This window comes from Danio rerio, chromosome 3 (assembly GCF_049306965.1).
Source record: "Danio rerio strain Tuebingen ecotype United States chromosome 3, GRCz12tu, whole genome shotgun sequence".
Lineage (NCBI taxonomy): Eukaryota > Metazoa > Chordata > Actinopteri > Cypriniformes > Danionidae > Danio > Danio rerio.
The window spans coordinates 372501-393128 of record NC_133178.1 but is presented as its reverse complement, the minus strand read 5'-3'; the positions used below and the strand labels follow the sequence as shown (position 1 = coordinate 393128).

Below are 20628 nucleotides of genomic sequence, written 5' to 3'. Positions count from 1 at the left end.
CTGGAAGTAGCCATCAGAAGATGGAGACACTGTGCTCATAAAGGGATGGACATGGTCAGCAGCAATACTCAGGTAGGCTGTGGCGTTGATGCTCAATTGGTACTAATGGACCCAAAGAAAATCTCCCCCACACCATTACACCACCACCACCAGCCTGAACCGCTGATACAAGGCAGGATGATCCATGCTTTCATGTTGTTGAGCCGAGCATCTGAATGTGTGAGCAGAAATGGAGACTCATCAGAGCAGCAACGTTTCTCCAATCTTCTATTGTCCAGTTTTGGTGAGTCTGTGTGAATTGTAGCCTCAGTTTCCTGTTCTTAGCTGACAGGAGCGGCACCCGGTGTGCTCTTCTGCTGCTGTAGCCCATCCGCCTCAAGGTTGGCCGTGTTGTGTGTTCAGAGATGCTCTTCTGCAGAGCTCGGTTGTAACGAGTGCTTATTTGAGTTACTGTTGCCTTTCTATCAGCTGGAACCAGTCTGGCCATTCTCCTCTGACCTCATCAACAAGGCATTTGCGCACACAGAACTGCCGCTCACTGGATATTTCCTCTTTGTCTGAGCATTCTCTGTAAAGCCTAGAGATGGTTGTGCGTGAAAATCCCAGTAGATCAGCAGTTTCTGAAATACTCAGAGCAGCCCGTCTGGCAGCAACAACCATGCCACGATCAGAGTCTCTTAAATCCCCTTTCTTCCCCATTCTGATGCTCACTCTGACCTGCAGCAGATCCTCTTGACCATGTCTACATCTGATTGGCTGATTAGACATTAACGAGCTGATAGACAGGTGTACCTAATAAAGTGGCCAGTGAGTGTATAATAGAAATCTTTATTAACAGTATAAATGTCTTGGATTAAACTGCATTGTGCATTTCACATGTGCAGTCATATAATAGCACATAAAACAATCCAAACTCATATTTAACAGTAGAGGAGTTACACACAGACGCAGAACACACACACTTTCCATTATAGTTGTGGATTTTCCATTTTATACAGGAGCTCACATCAGTCTCGAGTCCAACTGCAGTTCTCTAGAATCATGGACGAGGTTTCATCTTCATACAGGCAAAGCAAACATAACTCGGACAGCAGATATTATTAACCGCTGAATATCCGGGAGCATCAGTTATCCTGACGCTTAACCTGAGCATGAGTTCTGCAGTGTTTCCCTCTGTACTGCTGAAGTCTGAGCAATGTTAGACAGTGTGTGGATGACGGTGATCATATATAATCATGAACCTGTTGAACAGCTGACCATCTCTGGTTTATTGTAATCCATTACATATAAAACTCTATCAAAAATGAGTGAGAATAACCTGACAGATGAACAGAGATGGATGAATATGTAGACAGAATAACAGGCAGAGAACATTAAACAGGAACTGAGTGAATAACATGACAGCATTATAAACTGCTATGAACATCCATATTTATCATACGGACTTATTGAAACAAATTGTACATTATTAAATATAGGAACAAATGTATTTACATTTCACCACACTGCAGCCTCCTGCACCTGCTGTACGCAGAGTGTCCACTGGCGGCGCTGGTGTGACGAGTTCAGGTATGAATGCAGAGTCACTTGAAGATCGTCCAACAGTCTATATAGCGGTGTTCTCATCTTCAGGTGTGTCTATACTCCACTGATGATTTTGAGGTGACTACAGCAGTTTTACCATCTTCATACATCACTATATCAGTTATATCTTTAAGCTTTACTGCGGTTTGATGATCTTAGAATTTTAAATCATCAAACTACTGTAGAGTAAAACTTGAAGATCGTCGAACCGACATACAGGAGTTTAACAATCAAAAGGCATGACTATATCGGTTTGATGATCTTTGGACATGACTATATGTTTGACGATCTATCAGTATTACTCTACGTACTAGCGTGACTATATCAGTTTGACCATCTTCAGACGTGACTATATATCAGTTTGACGATCTTCAGACGTGACTATCGGTTTGACGATCTTCAGACGTGACTATATATCAGTTTGACGATCTTCAGACGTGACTATATATCAGTTTGACCATCTTCAGACGTGACTATATATCAGTTTGACCATCTTCAGACGTGACTATATATCGGTTTGATGATCTTCAGACGTGACAATATATATCAGTTTGACCATCTTCAGACGTGACTATTGGTTTGACGATCTTCAGACGTGACTATATATCGTTTGATGATCTTCAGGTGTGACTATATCAGTTTGATGATCTTCAGACGTGACTATATATCGGTTTAATGATCTTCAGGCGTGACTATATATCGGTTTGACGATCTTCAGACGTGACTATATATCGGTTAGATGATCTTCAGACGTGACTATATATCGGTTAGATGATCTTCAGATGTGACTATATATCAGTTTGACGATCTTCAGACGTGACTATATATCGGTTAGATGATCTTCAGACGTGACTATATATCAGTTTGACGATCTTCAGACGTGACTATATATCAGTTTGACCATCTTCAGACGTGACTATATATCAGTTTGACGATCTTCAGGCGTGACTATACATCAGTTTGACGATCTTCAGACGTGACTATATATCGTTTGATGATCTTCAGACGTGACTATATATCAGTTTGACGATCTTCAGACGTGACTATATATCGGTTTGACGATCTTCAGACGTGACTATTTATCGGTTTGACGATCTTCAGACGTGACTATATATCGGTTTGACGATCTTCAGACGTGACTATATATCGGTTTGACGATCTTCAGACGTGACTATATATCGGTTAGATGATCTTCAGACGTGACTATATATCAGTTTGACGATCTTCAGACGTGACTATATATCAGTTTGACCATCTTCAGACGTGACTATATATCAGTTTGACGATCTTCAGGCGTGACTATACATCAGTTTGACGATCTTCAGACGTGACTATATATCGTTTGATGATCTTCAGACGTGACTATATATCAGTTTGACGATCTTCAGACGTGACTATATATCGGTTTGACGATCTTCAGACGTGACTATTTATCGGTTTGACGATCTTCAGACGTGACTATATATCGGTTTGACGATCTTCAGACGTGACTATATATCGGTTTGACGATCTTCAGACGTGACTATATATCGGTTTGACGATCTTCAGACGTGACTATATATCAGTTTGACGATCTTCAGACGTGACTATATATCAGCTTGAGCATCTTCAGACATGACCCTATATTGATTTGATGATCTTGAGTCATAACTCTACAGCGGTTTGACAGTCTATAGGCATGACTCTATATGAGTTTAAAGATCTCCAGCTCTGACTCTATATGGGTTTGATGGTCTTGAGCTCTGAGTGCTCGGGCAGCAGTGTGGGGATTTCTGGCAGAGAGTAAAGGCTAGAGTTGAGGAAGGGCTCCTGTAGAGAGACCGCTGTGCAGAGGGACTGGAGGCTGCCGGCGCTCTGCAGATTCCTCTTATAGGCTGTGATGCGGTTATAGATGAAGAACTTCAGGCTCTTCCAGTCCCGGTTCCGCAGCGCCTCGGGCTCGGCCTGTAAGCAGCTCTCGCAGTGGCTCTTAGCGGGAACCGTACAGGATGTGATGAAGTTCATCATGTGCCGCTCCACCGCCTGCACCTCGGTCTGCTGCCACGGCTGCTTCTTCTGCACACGCTTACCTGAGGGAGAACAGAGGTACGCTATTAACATAATACTCGGAGGAACATCGTTAACAATATTAACACAACATTAGGAGGAACATCGTTAACAATATTAACACAATATTAGGAGGAACATCGTTAACAATATTAACGCAATATTAGGAGGAACATCGTTAACAATATTAACACAATATTAGGAGGAACATCGTTCACAATATTAGGAGGAACATCGTTAACAATATTAACACAATATTAGGAGGAACATCGTTAACAATATTAACGCAATATTAGGAGGAACATCGTTAACAATATTAACGCAACATTAGGAGGAACATCGTTAACAATATTAACGCAATATTAGGAGGAACATCGTTAACAATATTAACACAATATTAGGAGGAACATCGTTAACAATATTAACGCAATATTAGGAGAAATATCGTTAACAACATTAATGCAATATTAGGAGGAACATCGTTAACAATATTAACGCAATATTAGGAGAAATATCGTTAACATTAACGCAATATTAGGAGGAACATCGTTAACAATATTAACGCAATATTAGGAGGAACATCGTTAACAATATTAACGCAATATTAGGAGGAACATTGTTAACAATATTAACACAATAATAGGAGAAATATCGTTAACAACATTAACGCAATATTAGGAGGAACATCATTAACAATATTAATGCAATATTAGGAGGAACATCGTTAACAATATTAACGCAATATTAGGAGGAATATCGTTAACAACATTAACGCAATATTAGGAGGAACATCGTTTACAACATTAACGCAATATTAGGAGGAACATCGTTAACAATATTACCGCAATATTAGGAGGAACATCGTTAACAATATTAACGCAATATTAGGAGGAACATTGTTAACAATATTAACGCAATATTAGGAGGAATATCATTAACAATTTTAACGCAATATTAGGAGGAACATCGTTAACAATATTAACATATTATTAGCAGGAACATCGTTAACAACATTAACGCAATATTAGGAGGAACATCGTTAACAATATTAACGCAATATTAGGAGGAACATCGTTAGCAATTTTAGGAGGAACATTGTTAACAATATTAACGCAATATTAGGAGAAACATCGTTAGCAATTTTAGGAGGAACATTGTTAACAATATTAAAGCAATTTTAGGTGGAACACTTAAAAATATCAAAGCAATATTAGGAGAAACATCGTAACCGCTATTAACACAATAGTAGCTATTGACAATACTAGGAGGAACATTGTTAACAATATTAAAGCAATATTAGGAGGAACATTGTTAACAATATTATCACAATATTAGGAGGGACATCGTTAAAAATATTAACGCAAAATTAGGAAGAACTTGGGTAATGCTATTAAAGCAATATTAGGAGGAACATCATTAAGTCAAAGTCAAGTCAAAGTCAAAGTCAGCTTTATTGTCAATTCAGCCACATGTACAAGACATACAGAGAATCGAAATTGCGTTACTCTCAGACCCAAGGTGCTTAACATTAATATAAAATATATATATAAAAAATAGTAGGGTTTAAGAAAAAGAAAATTTAGAAAATTTACAGTATATACATTATTGCACATAAATGTGGTCTAAGAAATATACATATGTAATATAAAAAAAAAAAAAAAAATTGTAAACAATACAGTGACATTAAGGGCATATAGCAATGAGTGCAAAGTAAACCAGAGTTGTGCAGATAAAAAACAGTATAGTGCAAAAAGAACTTGTAAACATGATAATTGTGATAGAGTGACAGTGACATATTGGGAGGTAGTATATGTGTCTGCATAAAGTGACCAGTGCAGATGAATGTGTGTGTGTGTGTGTGTGTGTGTGTGTGTGTGTGTGTGTGTGTGTGTGTGTGTGTGTGTGTGTCAGAGTCCAGAGGTGCGAGGGGAGGAGGTGCGTGGGGAGGGAGCGGGGAGCAGAGCTGGGAGAGAGTTCAGCTTCCTGACAGCCTGATGGATGAAGCTGTCTTTCAGTCTGTTGGTCCTGGCCTGGAGACTGCGCAGTCTCCTCCCTGATGGCAGCAGACTGAAGAAGCTGTGCATTGGGTGGGTGGCATCTGCTGTTATGCAGAGGGCTTTACGGGTAAGACGTGTGCTGTAAATGTCCTGAAGGGAGGGGAGAGAGACACCAATGATCTTCTCAGCTGTTCTCACTATGCGTTGAAGTGTTTTCCTGCAGGATGCATTGCAGGTTCCAAACCACACAGTGATGCAGCTGGTCAGGATGCTCTCAATAGTGCCTCTGTAGAAGGTGTACATGATTGGGGCTGGTGCTCTTGCTCTTTTGAGTTTGCGGAGGAAGTAGAGACGCTGCTGTGATTTTTTGGCCAGTGCAGTGGAGTTTTTGGTCCAGGAGAGATCCTCAGTGATGTGTACACCCAGGAACTTGGTGCTGCTCACACGCTCCACAGTCGCACCGTTGATGGTCAGGGGAGCATGGAGAGTGTGCTCTTTCCTGAAGTCAACAACAATCTCTTTCGTCTTCTCCACATTCAAAAAGAGATTGTTGTCTCTGCACCACTCGGCCAGACGGCTCACCTCACTTCTGTAGTTTTCCTCATCGTTTTTGTTGATGAGACCCACCACAGTTGTGTCATCCGCAAACTTGATGAACAGATTGGAGTTGTGTGATGGTGCACAGTCATGAGTGAGCAGGGTGAAGAGGATAGGGCTCAGAACACATCCCTGAGGGGCCCCAGTGTTTAAAGTGATGGTGCTCGATGTGTTACTGCCGGCCCGTACTGCTTGTGGTCTTCCAGTGAGAAAATCCAGCAGCCAGTTACACAGAGAGGTGTTCAGCCCCAGCTGGAGCAGTTTTTGAGAGAGCTGTTGGGGGATGATAGTGTTGAATGCTGAACTGAAGTCTATGAACAGCATACGGACGCAGGAGTCTTTTTTGTCCAGATGTGTGAGTGCTGTGTGAAGTGCAGTGGAGATGGCATCATCAGCCGAGCGGTTGGGCCGATAAGCAAATTGAAACGGGTCCAGGGAGGGGGGGAGGACAGACTTGATGTGCTGCATAACAAGCCGTTCAAAGCACTTCATGATGATAGGAGTCAGTGCAATTGGACGGTAGTCATTAAAGCAGGAGGGAGATGAGTTTTTTGGGACCGGAATGATGGTAGTGGCTTTAAAACAGGTGGGGACAACAGCCTGGGTTAGAGAGATGTTAAAAATGTCTGTGAAGACATTAGTGAGTTCTGATGCACAGTCTCTCAGTACACGACCTGGGATGTTGTCAGGGCCCGGAGCTTTGCGTGCGTTAATCCTGCTGAGAGACCTCCTCACACTGTCCGGAGACAGAGTCATCACCTGGTCACCAGGGGGAGGTGGCATCTTCTGTGCAATGGTGCTGTTTTGTACCTCAAAACGAGCGAAGAATTTGTTTAGCTCGTTCAGCAGGGGGATGGTGCTGTCACATGTCTGTGGTTGGGGTTTGTAGTCTGTGATGGACTGTATTCCTCTCCACAGACTCCGTGTGTCCCTGCTGTCATTAAAGCGATGGGCTATACCTCTGGAGTACTGTCTCTTAGCTTCTCTGATGCCACGGGAAAGGTTGGCTCTAGCTGACTTTAGGCTCGCCTCATCTCCAGCTCTAAAGGCAGTGTTCCTAGCCTTCAGGAGGTTGAAGACCTCTCCTGTTAGCCATGGCTTCTGATTGGGACGGACTGTGATGGTTTTGGTGACTGTTACATCCTCAGTGCATTTGTTTATGTAGGCTGTAACAGTCTCAGCATACTCCTGGAGGTCAGTGGTGTTGTTGTAAGTGGCAGCCTGTTTAAACATATCCCAGTCTGTGGTGTTGAAGCAGTCTTGTAAAGCCTCTGAAGAACCTTCTGGCCACACTTGTATCTCCTTGCAAACCGGTTTGGTGACTTTAACGATCGGTCTGTAAGCAGGCATTAGCATGACAGTTAAGTGGTCTGAGGCACCAAGGTGGGGGAGGGGGAAGGCTTTGTAAGCTCCTCTCTGTGTGGTGTAAACAAAGTCCAGTGTGTTATTGCCCCGTGTTGGAAAGTCTATGTGTTGTTGTATTTTTGGAAACACACTCTTAAGGTCTGCATGGTTAAAGTCCCCTGCCAGGATGAGAAAAGCATCGGGGTGGCCTGTCTGCTGCTCACTAATGTGCAGGTACAGGTCATTTAGTGCCTCACTCCTGTTGTTTGCATTGGAGCTGGGAGGGATGTAAACAGCGAAAAGCAGAATGGCTGTGTATTCCCTCGGTAGATAAAATGGACGGCACTTAATAATCATGAACTCCACCAGTGGTGAGCAGTGTTTGCGGACTACAACGGCATCGCGGCACCATGACTCATTGATGTAAACACAGAGCCCGCCACCGCGGGTCTTACCTCCCGCGACGATAGCTCTGTCTGCTCTGTAGCATGTTAGCTGGTCGAGCTGAATGGCGCTGTCCGGAACGTTGTCGTTGAGCCAAGTTTCCGTAAACACAAAAACACAACAGTCCTTTACAGTCCTCTGTGATGAACGAAGTAGACGGATGTAGTCCAGTTTGTTGTCTAGCGAGCGTACGTTCGCTAGGATGATGGAGGGGATAGCGGGTTTGTGGGGGTTAGCCGCTAGCCTAGTTCGGATACCCCCGCGCTTACCCCTCTTCTGCTTCCTCTCGCGCCGCTTGAAGCGCCTCCATTGTGGGCGAGGTGGTGAGGTGGGGGTCGGAGGATGGGTAGGCATTCGGAGCAAGCCGGAGCAAGCCGAGATCTTGCAGCTCCTCAGTGTCCGCGGAGTTTAGCTTGAAAAGTTTGTTTCTACCGATGTCTAGCAGAAATGTTCGACTATATGCGCGGTTACGGACAGATAAACGTGACGTTGACGCACAAAAACACTGCGACGTACAAGACGAAGAACACAAAAACACCGTTTTGTCGGGAGAGAGAGAAGCCGCAGCGTGTGCACGCGCCGCCATCTTGGTCATTAACGCCATTAGCGCAATATAAGGAAGAACATCATTAACGCTAACAATACTAGGAGAAACATCATTAATGCTATTAACATAATAAAGGAACATCATTAACAACATTAACGCAATAATAGGAGGAACATCGTTAACAACATTAACGCAATAATAGGAGGAACATTGTTAACAACATTAACGCAATAATAGGAGGACCATCGTTAACAACATTAACGCAATAATAGGAGGAACATTATTAATGCTATTAACGCAATAATAGGAGGACCATCGTTAACAACATTAACGCAATAATAGGAGGAACATTGTTAACAACATTAACGCAATAATAGGAGGAACATCATTAACAACATTAACGCAATAATAGGAGGAACATCGTTAACAACATTAACGCAATAATAGGAGGAACATTGTTAACAACATTAACGCAATAATAGGAGGAACATTATTAACGCTATTAACGCAATAATAGGAGGACCATCGTTAACAACATTAACGCAATAATAGGAGGAACATCGTTAACAACATTAACGCAATAATAGGAGGAACATTATTAACGCTATAATAGGAGGACCATCGTTAACAACATTAACGCAATAATAGGAGGAACATCGTTAACAACATTAACGCAATAATAGGAGGAACATTGTTAACGCTATTAACGCAATATTAAGAGGAACATCGTTGATTAACACAATGCTAGGAGGAACATCGTTAACGCTAATAAATAAATGCTAAAAATAAAAAATACTTGACCTCATGATGTCACATGAAAATTTCAGACTTGCTGTGCAATGACCTTAACCCTTGACGAGGACCAGAGGAGCGTAATAAACCCTCGGTACACATGATTAGACAGAAATACACACCAATGACGGTGGGAGAGCGGAGGTCCTCCTGTGTGCTCCTGCGCTCCTCGTCCCACACCACAACCTTTTCTGTGGAGGAACACAACAAACTTCACCAATCAGCGTTTATTTTAAGCTAGTCTCCTCTGTATTTACATCATGTAGTAAGATCGATTGAATGTAATAGTTTCTATCTTCCAGGCCGATATGGCGAGGAACTAAACTTTCGTTATGGCGTAATAATCAAGAGACTCGTCTATAGTGTATGTGTGTATATAACCCACCGTCCGGCTCAACCCGGATCTCCTCCAGGCTCCTGCCGTAGTACTCCGCTAATCGCCCCTGTTGCAGTGCTAGCAGGAGTTTGCTAATGCGAGCGAGCTCCAGTGTTCTGTTAGCAGTCGGCTGCAGTGTGTTCTGCAGGCCGAGTGCGTTCTGCAGCTCCTGCATCTGTCTGTCGGTCAGGTCCATGACACTCAGCAGCGCCCCCGTGTGGTTCCTCAGGCCTCCAGACGTCAGGCTCTCCGGGCTTGCTGCGCCGCAGCTTCTAGCAAATCCGCGCAGACAGTCGGAGCCGCGGAAGTGCGTCATGGCGGCCGGTCTAGCGAACATGTAGCTGTTGTCTTTGGGAACGCCGCATTCCTCTCTGTGGTGCACCAGCAGATCCAGAGCGAACTGCATGCTGGGATTGAGGAGAACTGGGACCGGGCGACCACAGCGCCCCCTGGTGATGATCCTGGTGAAGCTCCTGCAGGCCGTGAGGTGTAAAGCAGTTTAAATAATGTCATTAGTAATCAGTTAACCTCAAATTAGGGTATTTTAATCAGTTACTCATGATGTGCTTGCCTTAAATACAGTCAATAACTTCAACAACTCACGGTTTGTGGACTCACCCAAGGCTGCTCCAGAGCCTGTTCTCTACCTCGGAGTGTGTCCAGTTGACACACAGCATCGGGTCGGAGTCTCTGGACAGATAGGCAGAGATGGGCATGCTGGACACGGCTCCCTCGCGCCGTCGGTTCAGTAGCATCATCTGCGCCAGACACACCTTCGCCAGCTCCGTCCAGGCCTTCCCTGAGGGCTGCTGTGCCAGATCCGCACTCCAGCGCTCTGCTGCGCCCCGCAGGTGTGTGTGCATCTTCTGCACGTCCTCCACGAAGGCCATGAGCAGCGGTGGGCTGCGGCCCTGCGATCGAGAGCTCCGCAGCGCCGCCCTGGAGATCAGCTGCCCCCACTGTGCCCGGTGCAGCTCCTGGAACTCGGAGGCCGAGCGCACCTGCTGCCGGCGGCTGGAGATCAGGCCCTGCGCCTTCAGCAGCTTGCTCACCTTCAGCAGGGAGATGCCCAGCTTCCTAGCCAGAGACGGCAGCCGGAAACTCCCGCTCTCGCTCTCGAACCCGCAGGTGCTCTTCACCGCTTCGATGGTCTCCGTGAACTTACGAGGATTGAGGCAGTCCTGCAGTGTTTTGATGGAGGTGGTCTTCCGAGCGTTGTGAACCAGCCTTCCCAGCTCCCGCATCTTATCCCGCACGTACTGCTTGTTCTGCGCCGATACTCCTCCTTTGTTGAGCAGGTGCTGGCCGATCTTGACGATCACGCGATCCTTGCGGATGATCTCGGTGACGGGGCCGGGGTTCATGGCGCTGATCACAGCCCACAGCTGCTGGCTCATGTTGGCAGGCACCGGCCCAGTGTAGGTGCACATGGACTGCACGCGGTTCTTGCCCGGTCTGCTGGCGCTGGACTGCGGCTTGAGTCCGCAGGTGCGCATGTGCCTCCATAGCACCTTCCTAGTGTAGAGCCCTTGGCAGTAGGCACAGTGCATGAAGTCCTCTCCCTGCGCGTCTCTGGGCGGCCGCTTAGACGGCACCAGCTCTCCCCTGCCGCACTGCATCACCACAGCATTGTGGGCGTAGTTCCCGCGGTTGCGGATGTAGTCCAGCTGCTTCTTGCGCTCTTTGGATCCCTTAGGGAAGCTGAGCGCCGTCTCCACCTCGGGTTTGTTGGCGTGCGAGCTCTCCAGGTGCCGCGCCATCTTGGCGTAGGGTTTGGAGCAGAATAAGCAGTAGTGCCTCTTGTTGTAGACTCGGCCACCATCTCGCTTCTGACACGCGCTGACGATGATCCCGCCAGGCGAGGGCACGCTGCACTCCTCCGTCTCAGACGCGGCGCTCTCCGGCTCGGGTTTCGCCTCCGCCTCCACCGCTGCGCTCTCCAGCTCCAGAGAACTGACAGATGCAGACTCGTCCTCGTCCAGCTCCTCGTCCAGCAGCTGAAGGATAGTCTGGTTGGGCGTCAGGCTGGCGTCGCTCTCGCTGTCTGAAGTGCTGTCCGAGAAATAATCGTCCGAGAACGCTGCCGTCGAATCGAACAGCTCACCAGAATACTTCTGAAGATCTGCATCCTTCATCTGGAGAATAAATAAACAAATAAAGCACATGATGTAGGGCAGGGGTCACCAAACCTGTTCCTGGAGGGCCGGTGTCCTGCTGATCTTAGCTCTAATCCTAATCAAACACACCTGGACAAGCTGATCAAGCTCTTGCTAGGTATACCTGAAACACCCAGGCAGGTGTGTTAAAGCAAGTTGGAGCTAAACCCTGCAGGGACACCGGACCTCCAGGACCGAGATTGGTGACCCCTGCTGTAGAGCTTACACACTCACTCAGGCTCTTATCAGTTATGACCGTCACTGTCTTTAATCGAACCATCAAAATACCCTTAAAGCACATCAACAAGTGGACTCTTCAGTGGTTTCGGATTTTGTACATGTGTTTATTCATTAATAGTGATGAGTGTGAAGTAATGCACCTTGTGGGAAGAACTGTTCTGCGCAGACGCTCCATCCACCTGAAGCAGACAGAAATCAATTAATTAATAATCATTTCTGAATTGTGCATGATCAATCATGAGTTTAATTTCTAATATTCTCTGATGTAAAGACATTAAATATAAACACACACAAGCTTCGACCGAACAGAATCTGACTATTTTATTTATTATTCATTAGAATGATTATAATAGTATAACAGTATTATACAACCTTCCATCCCTGCTGAAAAATCCAGCTTAAACCAGCCTTGGCTGGTTGGCTGGTTTTAGCTTGTCGACCAGGCTGGTTTTAGAGGGGTTTTGGCCACTTCCAAGCTGGTTTCCAGCCATTTCCAGCCTGGTCTTAGCTGGTCAGGCTGGAAAATGACCAGCTAAACCCAGCTAAAACCAGCATGACCAGCCTGGTTTAAGCTGGATATAGCTGGTTTTGGCTGGACTCCCAGCTTGGCTAGGCTGGTCAAGCTGGTTTTAGCTGGTCATCTCCCAGCCTGACCAGCTACGACCAGGCTGGAAATGGCTGGAAACCAGCCTGGAAGTGGCCAAAACCCCTCTAAAACCAGCCAACAAGCCTAGGCTGGTTTAAGCTGGATTTTCCAGCAGGGATATCACATATTTATTTTCAATCGCTATATTAGATGGATGCATTTGCACTAGATGTGCTTGTCTCTCAGCTCAGCATGGGCGGTGTTTAAAGTGTTTTATAATTAGTGAATATCCTCCATTAAACACACACACACACACACACACACACACAAGCTGACGTCCACTCACGTCAGTTTTCTTCCTCCTGAGGTGTGTGTGTTTGTGTTCTTCATTAACACTCGGAGTGAATGATCCTCCTTCTCTAGACGCATCCATACTGCAAAACATCAGCATGTAGAGTATAAACACACACACACACACACACACACACACACACACATACTGCATGTTCTCTCCTCCTCCAGTCTGCACTTTTACATCATCTTCAGTCCTTCATTCCGCCTGATTTATGAGCCCTTTTCCTCATGGGGACTGAAGGAATGTCCCCACAAGGTCAGAATTTACTGGTTTTGCTATACTTGAGGGGTCGACACACTGATGAATACCAGGCACACACACACACACACACACATTCTGGATGATTTATGAGCCGTCTTCCTCATGGGGACCACAAAAATGTCCCCGCAAGGTCAAAACACACACACACATGCAAAAATAAAAAAAAACACACACACACACTGGGTTGTTTTTGTGAATTATGGGGACACTCCTTTCCATTTTTCCTTTCTGGAATAAACCCCCTGACTGTGTGTGACTTTATGAGTCTTATGATTAATCTGCGCACGGGTAATGTCCTCATAACTCACCTTCTCCAGTTATATATGTCACACACCACTGACATTATACAAGTGTGTGTCACAGAGGACGCTGTGTAATCACACACACACACACAAACATTACTTATGACTTATAAGCCTTTTGAAAAATGGACACACACACACACACACACACTCACAAACTACACACAAACATTCTACACTTACACAAACATCACATATATACACACTACAATACACTTACACACACTATAATACACAGACTGCACTACACACACACACATATTACACTGACTGAAAGACCTCACACACACACACAGAGAGAGACAGAGAGAGAGCAGTTGTGGGGACTTCCCCCAGTGCAGTGTTTATCTGAGCTGTAACAGTGCAGTACAGTGTTTCTGTCTCTCTCCACACAACACTCGGGTCTGCAGGGTTTCTCCTCAGATCATCACTGTGTATATTAACATCATCAGTGTGTGTGTGTGCGTGTGTGTGTGTGTGTGTGTGTGTTTGAGTGTGTGTGTGTGTGTGTGTGTGTGTGTGTGTGTGTGTGTGTGTGTGTGTGTGAGTGTGTGTGTGTGTGTGTTCATCATCATCGTCATGTTTCTGGTTATTAATCCGTCATTTCTCTCACCTCAGCGCTTTGTTCTCCACGGAGGCGCTGCAGATTCTGGCCAGCAGATCCACTCCGTGCTCCATCGCTGCTCCACACCGAACACATACACACACACACTGAACAGCACAACTCACACACACACACTCACTCCCGTCCGCGCTTTACGGGCTTTTCCTCCGTCTGATTAATCTTCCGCGGGTGTCCGCTGTTTATCAGCATCTGTGCAGTCGCTGTCCTGAACTCTGCGCGCTCCAGCGCCCCGCGGCGGCCTGGTTCACTACTGCACCAACCTATACATTAAATATATCTCTTTTTCTTCGGCTTACTCCCTTTATTCATCAAGGGTCGCCACAGTGGAATGAACCGCCAACTATTCCAGCATATGTTTTACACAGTGGATCCCCTCCAGTTCTGGGAAACACACTCATCCAAACACTCATCCACTACGACCAGTTTAGTTCATCCATTCCACTATAGCACAAGTGGAAATCCACACTAACACGGGGAGAACATGCAAACCCCCATGTTTTAAATATGATTCAGTGCGCCGGTGGTTAGTAACCTGGGTTAAGCACTTCCAGTGAACTGTATGCTATTGCGAAATCGGCGCGTTTAAGGTCTGTTTTCTTTATATATCAGTGATCTCCTCTGGCTGAGTGATATCCCTGCTGAAAAATCCAGCTTAAACCAGTTTAGGCTGGTTGGCTGGTTTTAGCTGGTCGACTAACCTGGTTTTAGAGGGGTTTTGGCCACTTCCAGGCTGGTTTCTAGTGATTTCCAGCTTGGTCTTAGCTGGTCAGGCTGGAAAGTGACCAGCTAAAACCATCTAAAACCAGCTTGACCAGCCTGGTTTAAGCTGGACATAGCTGGTTTTGGCTGGGCTCCCAGCTTGGCTAGGCTGGTCAAGTTGGTTTTAGCTGGTCATCTCCCAGCCTGACCAGCTAAAACCAGGCTGGAAATGGCTGGAAACCAGCCTGGAAGTGGCCAAAACCCCTCTAAAACCAGCCTGGTCGACCAGCTAAAACCAGCCTAGGCTGGTTTAAGCTGGATTTTTCAGCAGGGATCTGATGTAAAGTGTGTCTCAGATTGTACACTGCTTTACATTACATTTCCCCGCCATGTCTTTATAATATGTGCATTTATTTTACCTCAGTATATTTAATGGAGCTTCTGCGCTAGCCTGCCGATTCTGATGGTGCGAGTAAACGGCTTTCTGTCTCGTTTTACGCTTGAGCAACTAAATGAATGCCGAAGTTTATTGAATTGATTGTATCTTAATTACATTACAACATCGCAACTGTAAAAGGAACTGTATAAGATGTAAAATGTAAATGTAAAAAACTCACAATAACAGGTCGCCGGATGTTTATCAGTATGGGATCAACACTAGCTCGGCATTTACCCCATTGAGCAAAGAAATTGACATTTGACATTACATTGTTCCACCACAGGATGGCGTCAGAGACTGCAAATTTAGTCCTTGACAAAACAAAAACATTTTTCTCATCATAAATATAAAACTACAGCTGAATAGATAATTATAGAAAAGCTGAGCGACATTATGTGTGGCATGCGCAAATAAATTTGCACGTAAATATGAAAAATTGAGTTTACACACTTCATTCACGCGTCCAATTCACTTCAGAGTAGATCTGCATCATGGGCGGGGCTTCCGTCTCCCTGGTGACTCTAGCATTGCTGCTAAATGGCTAACATGGTAGCTGTGCTTTGTGCTTTAGGAAGGCTGAAAAACAGCGTTGATAAGTTTGGAGCTGTGTCTGAGTCCACTAGATCTTCCAGAGGTGCAGCAGCTCTGTGAGCTCATCAACTCCTCTAGAAACTATCGCAGGATGATGGAGGCTTTCAGCGGTGCTTCCGACTGAGTCGAGTCCAGTTTGATGAGCTGTTGTGCAGGGCGGAAAGAGCTGGAAGGGCATCTGGTGCGTAAAAGCGTGCTGGATGAGTTGGCGGTTCATTCTGCTGTGGTGACCCCGTATTAATTAAGGGACTAGGCCGAAAAGAAAATGAATGAATGATGAGGTTATTAGCTGGTGAATAAAATACCTTTTTCATAAATGTCACTTTAGACAACTCTTTGGTTTTTAACAAGGTAAGCTTTCTTTAGCATCAAAACCAGCTGAATCCACGTCTGCTTTTTTTTGCAAAAACCTCTAAATGCAGCTACTGGAACAAGACAGTGAAATTAGCTGAACAATCACTGAAGATGCCATTACACATTATTTTACCAACAATAAAGCACATTACACACACCAGCTGAAATTAAAAACACAGAAATCTGTCGAGTAAGAGGTGGTTCATTCCACTGTGGCAACCCCTGATAAACCAGCGGAAATTAATGAATAAAATCTGTCAGGTGAAAGTAATCAATAACATTAAAACTGACTTTCATTAAATCTGAACAATATGATATTTGGGATTGAGATTGTAAACAGATTGTAAACTAAGCTTGGTAGATTCAAATAATGCAGTGTAAAACACTGTGAAACATCAATATCTGCACCACTGATCTACTTTACATCACTTTAAACTTTAGTTTAACACACAGCGCTGATTTACATACATATAATCTGTCAGTATTTCAGCCCTGCACCGCTAAATATAATGTCTAACACAGTGCTGATGTATAATATCCCTGCTGAAAAATCCAGCTTAAACCAGCCTAGGCTGGTTGGCTGGTTTTAGCTGGTCGACCAGTCTGGTTTTAGAGTGGTTTTGGCCACTTCCAGGCTGGTTTTAGCTGGTCTTCTCCCAGCCTGACCAGCTAAAACCAGCTTGACCAGCCTAGCCAGGCTAGGAGCCCAGCCAAAACCAGCTATGTCCAGCTTAAACCAGGCTGGTCAAACTGGTTTTAGATGGTTTTAGCTGGTCACTTTTCAGCCTTACCAGCTAAGACTAGGCTGGAAATGACTAGAAACCAGCCTGGAAATGGCCAAAACCCCTCTAATACCAGGCTAGTTGACCAGCTAAAACCAGCCAACCAGCCTAAACTGGTTTAAGCTGGATTTTTCAGCAGGGATATCTAACATTAATAAATGGCAGATGATTAATAAATTGACCAGCTCTTCTGTCTGTCCACACAGCAGTGGCGGTTTTCTGTATTTTGTTGATTTTTCCCCAGTAAAGTTTATTTTTATTTATGATATACTTGCACATCCTCTATGCCAAATCAACACACACACAATAAAGACAATCACATATCAAATGCTGATTTTTCATTTGTCAAACACCTGCAGTACACTAAATCAGCGTATTTATTGGCAGCAGGTTTATTTCCATCAAGGCCAGAGTTTAATAACACAGTAAAATCATGTATTCAGGGTTAATTAGCATGCTAGCTGTGTTGTGTCCAAGACAAGTTTATTTCTATAGCACATTTCATACACGACGGTAATTCAAAATGCTTGACATAAACAGGAATAAAACCCTGCTGAAAAATCCAGCTTAAACCAGTCTAGGCTGGTTGGCTGGTTTTAGCTGGTCGAACAGGCTGGTTTTAGAGGGGTTTTAGCCATTTCCAAACTGGTTTCTAGCCATTTCTAGCCTGGTCTTAGCTGGTCAGGCTGGAAAATGACCAGTTTAAACCAACTTGACCAGCCTAGCCTGGTTTAAGCTGGACATAGCTGGCTCCCAGCCTGGCTAGCCTGTTTAAGCTGGTTTTAGAAACCAGTTTGGAATCGGCCAAAACCCCTCTAAAACCAGCCTGGTCGACCAGCTAAAACCAGCCAACCAGCCTAGACTGGTTAAAGCTGGATTTTTAAGCTGGGAAGAGACAGGAAAATTAAAACACCAAAGGATAAAATTATTAAAACAGTTTATAAACCAAAGAACTTCTTATTAAGTCAGATATTCCACTGTTTATCTCATACTTTTTGCTGTTTATTTATCTTGTATGCTATAATCTGGACCTTTTCGCTCTTATCTGTGTCTTACGTCTGTCATTTATCATGTGTGAGTGTTCATGGCTGATCTAAAATGGGTTTCCGTCAATATTTTTCAGCGTACGCTGGAGGACTCTTATTTTGGCACTTCCGGGGCTCCCAGAAGCGGAAGTAGTTCAGTGTTGTCCGCACGTGTGTTTGAAAGCCGCCGAGAATGGGGAAAAGCGACCGATTACAGCAGGGATCGAAGGGTAAAGGCGGAGGGAAGCGGAAACACGGCAAATGTGTGCTGATGTTCGACGACAAGGACCGACAGTGAGTGACGCGATTCAGCAGTTTACACACACTCACAGAGCAACAGGCGAACACTGAACACTACAGCAGCACGTGACCATGAGTAGAGTCAGTACACTGGGGTTATCACATGCACAGCACTGTCTGGGGGTCCACACTCGGTCCTGGACTGGACTCGCTCCAACCCTAAGCAGACAAATCTGAGCCAGCAGATCAAGCTCTTACTAGTTAAACTAGAAACTTCCAGGCAGGTGTGTTGAAGATAAAGTCAGCAGGACACAGACCCTCCAGAACTGAGTTTGGACACCCCTGCTCTACTGGGACCATCATATATTCATTAGAGTCTGCAGTCATTAAACTAGAGCTGCTCCTCACTTCACCTGTATATATGAGCAGGAGTCCTGCTGACACACTACAAGAGGGATTGAAGAAACACATTTCATGATGATGATGATGTGTAAATGTGTGTGTGTGTGTGTGTGTGTGTGTGTGTGAGTGAGATGATGATAGGGATAATGTGTGTGTGTGTGTTTTGATAATGGCATGTGAGATGATGCTGGTGTGAGCATATCTGTCAACATTGGGATGTGAAAATAAGGGATCTGCCCACCGTGATAAGAGACACCCCCTTTAAAAAAATCCCGAAATGACTAAATATGTTCATTAGGAGCTGTTTCCTTGTGAATAAACAGTTAAATGGTCAGTAATATATTTTAATATTATTTTTTACCAATGAATAAATACATACATTAGCAGCAAATGCATTAACAAACAGGTTCAGCTTAATTAAATTAACAGCTGTTATAATGAAATAGATTCATTCATCAGATCTCATGAGCCGTTTCTCCACTGTATAACTCACACATTCTGATTAAAGCGCAGCGAATGGATGATTTATTTAGATTTATTTAGTTTTTAGATTACATTTAATAAGAGGTGTGACTTTAAAAATGCACACAGCTAACATTATAATGAAGCATTTGACTGCTCTCCTGACTGTTTATGCTCATTTAGGATGAAATTAGTTGTGTTTGGAAAAAAAACGCCAAGATGGACATCTGTAGATATGAGTATTTATTATGTGTATATGTCTGTTTAAACACACACCTAAAAGTCAGACTTTTGCTTCACATCAAATCACGAGTACAGAATCTGTTCAGGAAGTTCTGTTCATCAGTATGGAGCGCGTCAGCTGACAGTCACGCACTGCTATATGACAGCTTTGAGGATTGCATAGGAGGGGCGACGGCACCTGTTAGGGCTGCTCGATTTTGGAAAAAATCATAATCAGGATTATTCTGGTCATAATTGTATTCACGATTATTCAAAGCGATTATGAGTTGAAGTCAAAATTATTAGCGCTCCTGAGAATTTGTTTTGTTAAATAAATATTTCCCAAATGATGTTAAACAGAGCAAGCAATTTTAACAGTATTTCCTCTAATGTTTTTTTTCTTCTGGAGAAAGGCTTATTTGTTTTATTTTAGCTAGAATAAAAGCAGGTTTAAATATTTTGAAACCCATTTTAAGGTCAATAGTATTAGCCCCCTTAAGCAATATATGTTTTAATTGTCTGCAGAAGAATCTACTGTTATACAATGACTTGCCTAATTACTGTAATTAAGCCTTTGATTTGCACTTTAATCTGAATGCTTGTATTCTGAAAAACATCTAGTAAAATGTTATGTGCTGTCATCATAGCAAAGACAAAACAAATCAGTAATTAGACATGAGATATCAAAACTATTATCTTCAGAAATCAGTTTAATAAAACTTCTTTCCATTAAACAGACATTGGGGAGGAAAAGGATTGCTAATATTCAGGAGGGCTAATAATTCTGACTTCAACTGTACACAGTATATGCTATACAGTTATTTTCCACCCTGCAAAGGAAAGAGAAATAAATGCACTGAAAAAAGTGTTGCATGCAGAACTGTTGCAAACAATTTATTTGTGTTGAATTTAAACAATAAAATTAAATTGAATAATGTTTAACTTAATTTGTTTATTTAAATTTAACACAATTAAATTGTTTACAACCACTTTACGTAAAAAAATTTAGTAAATCCAAGGAATCATCTTTGAATAATTTTTTTCAGTGTACAATAGAATAAAAATATGAAACAAACTGTGCTTTAAGCATCTTCACCCTAAGAAAACACTTTAGCTACAGAAATCCTTCAGTCAGGAGCAGTCAGGGATGTTCTCGTCGT

At 43.9% G+C, this 20628-nt stretch overlaps 3 protein-coding genes across 4 annotated transcripts in view; 1 reads left to right on the top strand and 2 right to left on the bottom strand.

The window, feature by feature from the left end:
• LOC100331338 (GTPase IMAP family member 7-like) overlaps positions 1–20628 on the bottom strand; it is a 217413-nt gene that overhangs the window by 139458 nt on the left and 57327 nt on the right. The gene's annotated exons all lie outside the window — the stretch shown is intronic.
• On the bottom strand, positions 1245–14408 carry LOC100005990 (uncharacterized). Of its 2 annotated transcripts, XM_005171535.6 has the most exons (7): positions 14241–14408; positions 13056–13143; positions 12264–12302; positions 10346–11862; positions 9737–10200; positions 9474–9542; positions 1245–3653 (listed from the first exon to the last, which is right to left on the bottom strand). In XM_005171535.6, exons 1-7 carry the CDS (start codon positions 14303–14305, stop codon positions 3301–3303), a joined length of 2595 nt encoding a protein of 864 aa, XP_005171592.1. In that variant the 5' UTR covers positions 14306–14408; the 3' UTR covers positions 1245–3300. The 2 variants fall into 2 exon arrangements, with proteins under 2 accessions (XP_005171592.1, XP_073799821.1); XM_073943720.1 differs by lacking the exon at positions 13056–13143.
• The window catches only part of nol12 (nucleolar protein 12), a 5656-nt gene continuing 3313 nt past the window's right edge, over positions 18286–20628 (top strand). The window contains 1 exon segment of the mRNA NM_200290.1: positions 18286–18436. Within this exon segment, the coding sequence (NP_956584.1) occupies positions 18336–18436 (101 nt within the window). The 5' untranslated portion in view covers positions 18286–18335.

Excerpts from the sequence above, each read along its gene's own strand:
- LOC100005990 (XM_005171535.6), bottom strand. The coding sequence starts at position 14,305 with ATGGAGCACGGAGTGGATCTGCTGGCCAGAATCTGCAGCGCCTCCGTG. Across the intron at positions 13,144-14,240 it reads GTGGAGAACAAAGCGCTGAG|TATGGATGCGTCTAGAGAAG; the intron begins GTGAGAGAAATG and ends GATGTTTTGCAG. Across the intron at positions 10,201-10,345 it reads AGGCTCTGGAGCAGCCTTGG|GAGCTTCACCAGGATCATCA; the intron begins GTGAGTCCACAA and ends CACGGCCTGCAG.